The sequence below is a fragment of the Dendrobium catenatum genome, unplaced genomic scaffold (genome assembly GCF_001605985.2).
Source record: "Dendrobium catenatum unplaced genomic scaffold, ASM160598v2 fragScaff_scaffold_1573, whole genome shotgun sequence".
NCBI lineage: Eukaryota > Viridiplantae > Streptophyta > Magnoliopsida > Asparagales > Orchidaceae > Dendrobium > Dendrobium catenatum.
In genome coordinates this window covers 155,980-168,845 of record NW_021320035.1, presented here as the reverse complement: position 1 = coordinate 168,845, position 12,866 = coordinate 155,980, and the positions used below count along the sequence as shown (strand labels likewise).

The 12,866-nt window shown below is 37.3% G+C and overlaps 1 protein-coding gene across 2 annotated transcripts; it reads left to right on the top strand.

The window, feature by feature from the left end:
- The first annotated feature begins 1,980 nt into the window (after window positions 1-1,980).
- Window positions 1,981-8,331, top strand: LOC110103171 (probable serine/threonine-protein kinase PBL16). Of its 2 annotated transcripts, XM_020831775.2 has the most exons (6): window positions 1,997-2,484; window positions 3,122-3,438; window positions 3,564-3,699; window positions 5,037-5,173; window positions 7,517-7,640; window positions 7,715-8,331. In XM_020831775.2, exons 1-6 carry the CDS (start codon window positions 2,421-2,423, stop codon window positions 8,038-8,040), a joined length of 1,104 nt encoding a protein of 367 aa, XP_020687434.1. In that variant the 5' UTR covers window positions 1,997-2,420; the 3' UTR covers window positions 8,041-8,331. The 2 variants fall into 2 exon arrangements, with proteins under 2 accessions (XP_028556495.1, XP_020687434.1); XM_028700662.1 differs by lacking the exons at window positions 7,517-7,640; window positions 7,715-8,331 and adding an exon at window positions 6,722-7,510 and having other exon boundaries at window positions 1,981-2,484.
- Window positions 8,332-12,866: the final 4,535 nt, after the last annotated feature.

Genomic DNA, 12,866 nt, shown 5'->3' with positions numbered 1-12,866 from the left:
AATATATTTGGTATGCATTTATTTTTTTATATGATTTTATTGCATTTTTTACTAGTTAAATTTGTGTATATAAACGTTTTTGTGAAAGGAGTAGGAAATTAAAATGTGTACTGAAAATGATCTGAATTGAATGTGAATTGGGCAAAAATAACTGAAATGCAATTAATATATTTTGAAATGATGTATTATACTGCATTGATACTGATCCGATAGAAAATGATATACTGATTGATATCATATATATATATGATTTTATAATCCCACATTATAATCTCAAGATTTACTGATTCACTATTGGGAGTTATAAGGAACTTGAGATTGATGAAGCTATAAGGAGCCAAGGTAACTGATTCACGTGACTCAAGAAGAGTTATAAGGAGTACACCGATTATGACTTATAAGATGTGACTGATTGAGAGTCATAAGTGTATAAAGTAGAAACCCTCTCATGAATATCTAATAGAATATTGATTACTGATACGAATTATTATTAATTCTAAATACTGCTAACTGATATTGATTACTAACTAATATTGTACGAACATTGATTGCTATTATTATTTACTATAACTGAATACGGATACTAACACTATTGTTAACTGCATAACTGATAGATTGACGAAGATGATTGAATGATAAAGACAGAATGATTGATTGATTGATACATGTGACTGGTACTGATAGACATATTGATTCATAGATTTCGTTACATGATTTCAAGCATACTATTTCTCTTTTGCCTTGCTTGATTTTGGTTATAAGATTTTAGTTATTGCTAGGTTATTCACTCATTACGTGGTTTTATATGATTCTAGGTTATATAAATGTAACAGTTCGAACAGTTTTTCCCGTTTGGACTCCGCACAGAATAATGTCTCCCTCTCACCATATAGCCCCCTGCTCCCTTGCTCGAAATTGATTCGCACTTGCGTGTGCCATCTTATTGTAGGAGATTATGTTGTTACAAATGGGTAGATTTTTGTTATATTTTCGTCAAAAAACTATAAATATCCTGCACATCATGAGTCCTCTTTTATCATTTTGCATAGAGAAGTGAGAATTAGGAATAGTAAAAGAGAGAGTTTGAATGATTTTTATTTATGTTTTAAAATGTAATGCTTCGATTGCTTTATATTTTGTGTATTAATATCTTTTTAATGTTAATGGTTAAAATTTTGTGCATCTTGCTCAGAGTCGCTCCATCGTTATCTCAAGCTTGCTCGTGTAATGCCCTACATCATCCCTCACAACACCCTCGCATCATGATCCCCACATGATCGTATCTCGTGCCATAATCCCACTTTGCATCTTAGGAGCATGCACTACAGTTATATCATTCATTTAGAGCGTATTGAGGCAATCGTATGCCCATATACTTTTTCTGCAATCATGCTAGTAATTAAGAACTATTGGTGGATATCCTCACCAAATCGAGAAATTATTACGTGTGGAGTTCGAATATGTCTGGACTTCAATAAAAATGTGACACTTGTTCTTGTACATAGTGTGTACAACTGTGCACACTTTGCATTAATTATAAAATTATATATATAATGTGTACAAACTTATATATATAATATACATAATATGTACACAATTGTACATATAGAGTGTACAAATTTGTATACATTGTGTACAAGGACACGAGTTACATCCGGACTCCGCACGTAATAATTACTCCACCAAAACTAGCTCATGAAAGAAGTTGAAGCTCGAAATAGACACATTAAGAGAGTATATAAACTCGATAAAATATGCACTTATTCTCTCTTAAGCATAGAAAATTTTGAAAATTTAGGTATCAAAATGCATCAACATTTTCCACTGATACAGCAAATCTTTAATGAGAGTGAAATCAGGTCAAGATAAGACCATTAACAGCACTAGCAAAAAGAAGAGAAATTTCCAAATCCACTGAAGTTAGCTTTGTGTGCGCTGGACATATGTGACAGTTGAGAGCTCTCATTTCCTCCCCACTTCCACTACTGTCAATATTCGCCTTTTGGCACTGTATAATCTTCCTCGCAAAGGTAAAGAATGTAAAAAAGAGACTTTAACCCTTTAATGCACATCATCATATTCAAGCTACTCATTCTATCAAGATTCAAACATACCCCGCCTCAAAAAACCATTAGGAAGGAACCGCAACTGAAGCTTCCAATTTTTTCATCTTTTCCTGCTCTAGTGATGCATATCCATGGATCAAACGTGGAGAAGACTTCATGTCTTGCTTCTTCCTTGTGCTTGTTCTTTAAAGTCGTGTTTTCTTAAGAAGTTTTTTAAAAGTTAGCAGAAAGGAAGCTCTTTTATGCTATTTATATCCAAGTTCCGACAGAGGATAGTTCTTAATCTCTGTATTTTTTCTCATGGACGTGGTATCACGGTGAGGGGTGGTCGAGGTTTGCGATTTGAAGGCAGGAATGGGTAACTGCTGTTTCGGGGTTAGCCCTTCCATTTACAGAGTATCTTCCAATGCGAAGTCAGGTGAGCTTAATCTGGCTATGTAATCCATCTAATTTGAGTTGGGGTTTTTGGTTTCCTTGTCCCACTCATTTTGTGATAAAAATTGTCAAGTTTGATTGCGTTTCTCCCTTTTGAATTTTTTTTTTTTGTGCAGTATAGTTTGAATGCTTCGTTGTGTGAGAGTTGTGAATCTCAAATGCTATATTGTTGAGGATTTTTTTTTCAATATTGATCGATCAGCTCTTATAGTTTAGATATCTACCTTGTTTTTTGCTGTTTTTCTGCTCTATAAGACTGGCAATCAACTGATCTAGCCCAATAAAGTCATAAGGTTCTTGAAAGATTTTCTTGATTGATATTATGTGAGGTTTTACTGCAGCATAGTATTCCATCTCCATTTTTTTGTTTTTTTTTTTTGCTACTTTATGTTCATAAAATTTAAATGTTCATCAATAAGAAAAAGACTGGTGAGGTAAGGCATACTGTTTATTCCAATATGCAAACGTTTCAATTCGACTGATGCTTCTCCAGAATGGGAGTTCTAAATGTTTCACTGTAAACAATTAACTAAATTTTGTTTTTTGAGTTCTTTTTCCATCTCTTTCAAAGTGTAGTTTTGCTTTCTTTCTCAAGCTAATCAACTTATAATATCTTTTAGAATCTCCAAAAATGCTCAGTCCTTCTTTAGTAAAAGAAGAGGAGGAGAAGGAACGTAGCAAATTGCCATCTAATCCTGCGGAAGTCGAGGACTTACTTCGGGATTCTGCTTCAAATCCACTTATTGCTTTCACTTTCAATGAACTAAAAGAAGTAACTGAAAACTTCAGGCAGGACTATTTTCTTGGGGGAGGGGGTTTTGGCAGTGTATACAAAGGATTTATCAATGAAAATGTTAGGAAGGGGCTTCAAACTCTTCAAGTTGCTGTTAAAGTTCATGATGGGGATAACAGTTTCCAGGGACATAGAGAGTGGCTGGTATTCAGTTCTTATCAACTCAATATTGTTCTGTTTTTTTTGTTTCTCGTTTCACTTTGTTTTTGTATTTCATCACTGATTAATCTACCAGTAAGCAACTCTAACTGAAATTTTCTTTTTTGCAGGCAGAGGTCATATTTCTTGGTCAACTTTCACACCCAAATTTAGTTAAATTGATTGGATATTGCTGTGAGGATAACCACAGGGTCCTCATATATGAACTATTGCCTCGAGGGAGTGTGGAAGCCAATCTTTTTTCAAGTAATTATGCTTGATTACATTACCTTTTTTTTTTTGCAGGCTTTTATAAGTCATTATTCAAAGATCTATTACAAAATAAGCAGATTAGATGGTACAAGATGCCTTTCTTTTTTAGACCTTTATAATAAGCACTACTAGGATTTGCCATGAAACCAAGTATAATGTCGCGACCAATGTTTTATGGCAAATCTTATCAGTAATATCAGAATTTTATATCAAATCTTGGTAATCTTTCAGTATTTCAAGAAACCCTGGAGTAAGATCAGCTTAACTGATCTTGTTTGTGAAATAAGTTAAAACTATTATCCTTGTTTGTAGAAGTTTTGAAAGTTTTGTAGTTTTTTGAATGAATGACAAACTACAGGAAGTTTTATACAAACCACCCTATCATTTTTGTCATATTCAATTGGCTGTAAAAACTTTCCTTGGTTTTAAGTGATAGTAATGAGAATGTTAAGTTAGAAAGATTGTATTGCTAGCACTAATTAAAGTTATGGCTGTAGAAAATTAACAGTTTTAAGCGGTTTGGGAGTGTTCGATGGAGAGAACATAGGCCAGTCAGGCGTGGAGACAGATTTAAAACGAAGAGAATTGAAGAAAAACAAGTTGGCCGATGATGACATGCTAAGAACTAGGATGTTATGATGTAGAAAAAGTGAACTGGATTGAGGGTATGGATTGCTAAGCTAGAAGAAATGAAGAACTTATGAGGTTGACTAAAATAGGTTTCGTAGGACTAATTAACAGTGATGGCAATGGATTCTTATTCAAAAGTTTATGATCATGTAATGTATTTCTTTTGATTTTTTTTGGCAAAATAATGGTGATCTAAATTGTTTGTGAAGGTGTGGCAAGTTGGCTTTGAATTTATTCTAGTAAAGCATATATATAATTGGAGCTGCTGTCAGCATTATTGAGAAGTTAAAATACAATTGTGGCCGAATTTGATATGTTTAACATCATTTGTATTAATTACATTGACTTAACAACAATGGATGAAGTTGCAAAACTGTGAGATACTTAGAGATTTAGTACATGATATGAGAGGGGATATCTGGCTTGTAAATTGATGGGTAGAAGGACAAATATATCAAAATAAAATAGAGCAACTACAAGAATATTGAAGAAAATAAAGATAATTGAATGATTATCGTGGTATTATCGACTCTAGTTTTCATGTTCGCCATCTCAATGGTGTGGATCTATTTGTATATGACCAATTTAATTCTACAGTATCATATTTATCAAATTTAGCTCCTTGAACTATGAAATGCTCCAATACTAATGCTAGATGTCTGTACCTATTATTTATCCAAACTACAACTTTTCTTATGCAGGGGTTTTGCTTCCACTTCCATGGGACATTCGAATGAAAATTGCGTATGGTGCGGCCAAAGGTCTTGCTTTCCTACATGAAGCTAAAAAGCCAGTTATCTATCGTGATTTTAAAACATCAAACATCTTGCTAGATGAGGTTAGTAAGCCTAAGTGCTTCAATTAATCGTTTTCTAATGTAAAGTTGAAGGCCACTTTTTACAATATTATTACAATTAATTGCTTGATTTATTATTTCTGTAAATCATTATGTTAGATCCGTGATGCTAAAATATTCTTAGATAAGTGATGATAACACTTATAAGAAATATGCTCAAATATTCTTATAAGAAAATCCACTCTAATGAAAAGAGAATTCTTTTAGTTAGAACACTTTTTCTTATAAACAGTGAAAATTTCATTAAAGATAAAGTGATTAAAAAAGTCATTATAAGATTGTTACATGATGAATGGAGCTGGAAGCACAGTATAATAGAGAACAAAGTATGCAGAGAGCAGGAGGACCCGTTTACAGTGAAGAAGCGATTAGCTGAAGTCAGTTATCCATTCAGATGGATAATGACTTGAACTCTCTGAAAGAAGATGCCAAACTCTTTGTCACTGCATTGATATTTCTATTCACTCTGCTAATCTTACCTCTCATTGGCACTTGTTTTATTGAACTGATTTAGCCAAAGTCCTCCTTTATTTGTCTTCTTTCTACAACTTTTTATGTTGTGGACAAAGAACACAAGTTAAACATTCTTAATAAATATGTTCTTAAGTATCACACTCGGTTCCCCGGAACTAAATAGACCCCATTTGATTCCTCATACCATTCAAGGGGAACTCTCATGTACATTTCCAATTTGTTTTCTATTGATTCTCACCAATCCTTTAGAATTTGTTGATCTTTGTTACTAATGACATTTTATTTAACTTGAAGAACTGAAAATTTATTCAAACCATCAATTTTTTTTTTCAACTCCTTATCTTTAATAAATGCCACTCCAATCATTTCATTAAAATAATTATTTTTCAATCTATCATTTCTAATTTTTCCAAACATCTAAATTGCATCACCAATATTCATGGCAGAAGTTTAACAGGCCTACCAATTAAGAGACGTCAGCTTGTTGGCATAGCCTTCCAGGCATTATTGCTGCCACCAAAAGCAAGTTTCTGAAAAGAAGACGCTGTTACATGAACATGCACTGTGACCTTTATCAACGTCTCCTTACTGATCCATTATTTAATAGAGATCTTCATCTAAATGCCTTGAGAGTTTCTATCAACGTCTGCATCATTTAACTCTCTCGCATGCATCACAAATTTTAAAATGCCTATTCTGGATTGAAATGTTACACCATGTACAAAGTTGTAATTTACTCTTTATTGAATAACTAGCTCATTTAATTTCATATGCTAGTGTCTTTCAACTGCCTTAGACTTTGTTAGCATCAGACTATTTCACCCTCTTTCTTTTTGCAAAATTACAATTAGGGGGTGTCAAAATCGGGTTTCGGGTCAAGTTCGAGTCGAATCCAGAATTGACCCAGGTTCAAACGGGTTGACCCGAACCAGACCCAATTTTACAAACTGGTCAAAAATACGAACCTGGTCCAGACACGTCGGGTTACCAGGTTGACCCGACCCGACACGGTTTTGTAAGCCCGGATACCTTATTCCCGAATGTGTCGGATTGCAGGACTGCGGACGACGCGTCGACGGCTACCGCTTGGCCAGAGATGCACAGCAGGGCAGCAGGGAAAAGCAACGCCAGTGCGGTCATGTAGGCAGCAGGCTTGGTCACGCGGTAACGCGGGCAGCAGTCAACGCGGGTCAATCCGGGTCATTCTCGGGTTTCCCGGTCAACCCGAAACCAACCCGATTTTTGAAATGGGTTGGTTTGCTGAATCCGACCCGTTTCACAAATGAGTTGACCCTAACCCGGTATTTTTTAGTCGGGTTCTAGTCTGGTTTTCGGGTCGTGTCAAATATTGACACATCTTATTATAATTATGCTAAGTTACGTATTGCAGCCTTGAGCTTCATGCAAATACTGAAAGGAAAATATTAAAGATGAAAGAAGGAAACAATTGCAGACATAAATAACGTACTTAGTAAAGAAGTTATAAGCAGTTTTTCTATGCTTATAACATAAAAAAATTACAATTGACTGTCAAAACCAACAACCAGCAGTCTACCCATGCTATATAAATTGAATTTGATTTCTGTCTATCAAATCAACTTCTAAAGTTGAAACAGTGTTCATTATTTCAATTCTCACTTCATTCTGTTTCTGCTAATTTTAAACGTTTCTCTGCATCGAACTCTTATGGCTTGCTAGCAATACCTGCTCAAAAACAGCAAAATGAAAATGGATGCCTACAACATGGTCCTTGAAAATGGACAAGGAATCTTCTTCATGTTCTTCTTTCAGAATTGGATACTTATTTTTATATATAAATAAATTTGCTTACTGAAATGACATGTTATGTAGCATTATGATGCCAAACTTTCAGACTTCGGACTAGCAAAAGCTGGTCCAGTTGGCGACAAGTCTCATGTTTCCACTAGAATTATGGGAACTTATGGATATGCTGCTCCTGAATACATAATGACAGGTAGGTCTATAAAAACTAAAGACCACATAGTGATTATGGGCCATGTTAACACTGCAACTAATGACTCCATGCAGGTCATCTGACGGCGAAGAGCGATGTATACAGCTTTGGTGTTGTGCTTCTTGAACTGATCACAGGCAGGAAATCACTTGAGAAGTTCCGGCCAGTAAGAGAACAGACACTTGCTGACTGGGCTTTCCCTTTGCTTACCCAGAAGAAGAAGCTCCTCACTATTGTTGATGCAAGGCTTGATGGAAACTATCCAGAAAAGGCAGTTCACAAGACTGCAATGCTTGCTTACCACTGCCTCAACCGCAACCCGAAGGCGAGGCCCCTTATGAGGGACATTGTTGAGACATTAGAGCCTCTTCAGTCAGATGCCAGTAGAGATCCCAAATAGCAATAAATAGGATTTGAATTTGTTTACGTGAAATATAGGAGCAAAGTAATGGGGTATTATTGTTGAAATTTACTGTTTCATTGCTTGGGTTTTGTATTTAAGTTGCTAGAATTGTATGGACCGATTAAATTTAGCTGATGTAAGATGCCTTAAAGCGAGCTTTTTGAACTGCAATCTATGTTTGTTTGCTGCCTAGAGATTTGCTGCTGTTGCCTTTTGTATTTGAGGAGGGATTATGTTGATAAATATGATTTCCTCTATGAATGTGAGTGACTATAGTTAATGTGTGCACATTATTTAAGCTTTGAGGAAAGTTGGTTACAAGTGTTAATGCAGTAGTAGGGTTGAAGTTTTAAGTTGGAGTCTTGCTAACGCATTTATTTTGCAATAGCATTAATCATCATAATTGTTATGATTATTCAACAAATTTTACGTTGGTTGTCGACTGCCTAACACAGTCCTCCACTTTTCTCATCTAGGACTTAGGACTTGACAACGATTTTACTTATGTAAGAAAGGTAGAGGTAAACCTAAAAAGATTTGGTTATAAAATATTAGAAATATTCTTTCTTTATTAGATTTCAATGAGAGTTTGATTCTTAACAAGACACGATAGAGAAAAGGATTCATGTAGTCGACCCACGTAGTGGGATAAAGACTTGATGTTGTTGTTCTATTAATCATCATAATTGTCTTCATTATTATTGCATTTTGGAAGCCATGTTAGTAGAGAGAAAATTTATTATCTTATTGAGCTAAAATCAATCATGATGCAAGAAGTTTTTTAGTAAACTTGATGCGATAAAATTTTCGTGGATCTTGATGAAAAAAAATCAAATTAAATTCAAGACCACTCAAAATTTTAAGTGTGGGCTCCGAAAATTCACACCCCAGCCTCTCCGTACCTCTCTTATTAATGGAGAGAGTTTTAACGGATTTAGGTTCCAAGAAACTTTTAGAAGGCATATTATGTTTTAGATAAGGCACTATTCATAAATTTTGCTCTTATTTTGCAAGATTTCTATGATCTGAGTTTTTGGGGAATGAAGACGAGCCCGATCAAGATCCCATGGTTTTGTCATCCCGGATTGTCATGGTTCCTAGTCTGCTTAATCATAGGAGGTAGTCGACCCAACCTGACAGAAGGAACCTTCTCAGCAGTCATGGGCTATTTCATCCAACAATACCCTGTAGACATGGTGTGGATGTTTATCTAAGGTGATGAATTTAACTCCTGCACAATATTCTCAGACATTTGTATTTGCAACTTTAGCATGTTTGTTGGAGCACATGCGGGATGTGTTTACAGCATAGAAATTGGAGCTATTATAGATATATCGCCTTTTGTTCGCTTGTATAAGTGTACATATTTGGTGGCGTAAAGATAAATTAGGTTTTAGTCGTAATACATAGAAGATATGCTGTTTAATTCATTTTGTCTCTTTCAAGTTATCATATCATTCAACATAGGTAGGGGAATTTTGTTCAATATGCACTAGGAGATTATATTCTTGCTTGCGAGTGAGTTAAATCATTTGCTACGAATCTCTTATTGTTGCATATTGGCTAGTTATCTATACTAACAATCCCCTGCTCCAGCTCTATCTCATAGGTGAATTGTATCATCTTTAGGAAGTTTAATAGTACTTTTTTTCTTAATCTACTATTTTCTGGTGTGTCCAATTTCATCAGTAGTTTGGCATAACATAGTGCTACATCCAACTCCCTCTGCTTCAGCATTTTCTAAGTTGAGGTGATATATTACGCTATAGTCTTTTACTTGCATGAGTTTCTCATCTTTTTCAAGCACTTCAAGTGCCTCGTCCTGCCATCCAAACTAACAAGTGTTCTACGTGAGAAAGATACACCTTCTGCATAAGCACTGCTCTTCCCAAAAATTTTAAAAGCTAGTAAGAGCGCTTTCATACAATTCAGACTCTTTCTATCACTTGAAATCCTTTTTAGTAGGTTCAAGGCAGTCGAAATATCAACCTCTCCTAGATAATTATGATGATATGTAACATATACTAGTTAGTTTTGATTAATGAAATACATGATTTAAATTTGAGTTTTATGAAAGCTTTTGTATATCATTCAATCACAATCATAATTATGTGGGGGTCCTTTATCATGCAAAATTCGAAGGGAGGTTGGGAGGCACTTTCCTTACAAGTCCGCCCGGTTGGATATGACTCGATGGCCGAGGGCTTCGGGACGATGATTGATCTCGATATAGATCTTCGAGTTATCAATTGCTTGCGGTACCTGTTAATTAAATATGATTTAATTTTTTTAAAAAAAGTTTTTTTTTTTCATTTTCCTTGAAAATTTGACAGCCTCCCAGCATCCCCTCCCCGTAAAGGGAGATTGGGAGGGTACTTGCCATTTCAAATCCTCCCTGCTGGATAGGATTTGACGATCGAGGGCTTCGGGATGTTGATTGGTCCCGTCATAAGTCTTCGAGTCTTCAATTCGCTCGTCATTCTTGTTAATTAAATATGATGTAATTTAAAAATGTCCTTTTCCATTTCCCTTGAACGAAGGTAGATTGGGAGGGCACTTGACTTTCAAATATGTCTGGCCATATATGACTCAACGGCCAAGGGCATTCGGTTTTTAGGGAGTGAGTGTGAGACATCGACCATTCTTTTGTGCTTTTTAGTGAGTTTTGTATCGTGGGGACTTATGTGAGTTAGTGGGTTCGTGGAATGGTTGGGTTGGTTGGTTAGAGAGGTCAACAGTAAGGGGTTGTTTGTTATGAGATTGGATTTAATTTTAGTGAGATTTAGTAAATTTGAAGGGTGTTAATTCCTGAAAATTGTTTGATATGATATAAGTTAAATTTTGGTAAATCATGAGAAACTGTTTGGCAACGTAATCCAATTAAGACAGTTGATTCATTTAGAAATTAAATTTATTGTGCTTTGATTTTAATTTGCTTGTTAACTATGAGTTTCTTATCAACTTTAATTTTAATAACCTTTAATAAGTTATACAAGATCATGTAATCCTTGCTCCGCCCTAACCTACCCAAGGCAGGTTGGAGTAGATTTATATGTTTTAAAGGTTTTGCTATAAAATTGATGCGGTCTAGTATCCTATCCGCATAACCACCTGCCTGTAGCCTGGGCCACTATCTTTTCACCTTTTACCTTTTTACACGTTTTCTTCTCTCTTTTTGAATAGTTTTAGCCAGCTCAGCTTTGGCTTATATAGCCTTACTGGGAGCATTTTCGGGACAACAAGAAGAAATATACTACAGCTTATTTTCCCCAAATCACTGTTCCATTGCATTTGTCTTCTCTGTTTCTTGCAGGAAATCCCTTCGGACGCCGGCTTCAGACGTCGCCTCCTCAGTCGCACGGGTGAGACCGTCAGTTGGTATCAGAGCTAGTACCGGAGTGATGGCCGCAGAAACTTCGCGAAAAGCTTCCGACGACGATCGAAGCTTGGATGCCGTGTGGGCAGCGCAAGCTGGCTTCGCACGGCAGCTCACTGAATTAAGAACGGAGTTCGCTCGATTCTCCGCGGAACTGCGTAATGAACTATTGGATCTGAAGACTGCTATCCGTCCGCCGCAACCAGCCAATGTCCAGATCCCTCGGCCACAGACGGAACAGATAAGGGCTCCGTTAGGACCAAGGGGACCTCATCGATTAGCCAGGGCAGCATACACTGAACTTACCGATTCCGATGAAGAAATTGGCGTTCGTCCGATACCAGGCTTGAACGGTTCTGGAGACGATGGTCCGCCCCGTTTTTACGACCGTCCTCGACAGCGAGGGCACTATCAAGGTAACCCTGGCGAATTTCGTATCAAATTAGATATACCATTCTTTGAGGGCAGATTGCACATTGAAGACTATCTGGACTGGGAACGCGCTGTCGAGTCCTTCTTTGATTACATGGACATTGCTCCTGAAAAGCAAGTTAAGTATGTAGCCTGCCGCCTGAAAGGCGGGGCTGGTGCTTGGTGGCAACAGTTACTCCAGACTCGTCTACGCGAGGGTCGCGGATCAATTCGCAGCTGGCCGCGAATGAAGCAACTCCTTCGGAGCCATTTTCTGCCCACGGATTATGAGCAAATGCTCTATCTGCAGTATCAGCAATGCACTCAGGGCCAACGATCTGTGAGCGAGTATACTGAGGAATTCTTCCGCTTGAGTGCCATAAACAATCTCCACGAATCCGAAAGCTAGTTGGTTGCTCGTTATACCGGCGGCTTACGGGAATCTATACAGGAGAAATTAGAACTCAATTCCGTGTGGACTTTGAGTCAGGCAATGAACTTCGCCTTGAAGGCTGAGACACAATTTTCACGGCATTCCCGCAGCCAGTCCACCCGGAAGAATTATGGGGACTCTCCGGTTGAAGCATCCAGAGGACAAATATCCGGAGCTCGATCCCCTCATATTCCTCGCACATCCCCCACAATTACCTCTCCCCAGGGAACGGGACCAGCTGCTGCTGACAATCGAAATCCATCCAAGGCACCTCTACCCGCTAGAGAAAATCCTTACAGCAGACCCACCACGTTGAAATGTTTCCGGTGCTTTCAGCCTGGACACAAGTCCAATGAGTGTCCAAACCGGCAACGCATACAGCTTATGGATGGGGAACACCAGACAACCGAGGAAGAGTTCACACCTGATCTGGATAATGAGTTCGAGGATGTTCATGGGGATGTGGGAGAACCGGTCATCTGCGTTCTGCAACGATTGTTGCTAGCTCCCCGAACGAACATTCATTCACAGCGGAATGCCCTGTTCAAGACACACTGCACCATTCAAGGGAAGGTATGCGAGGTCCTGATCGACAGCGGATGC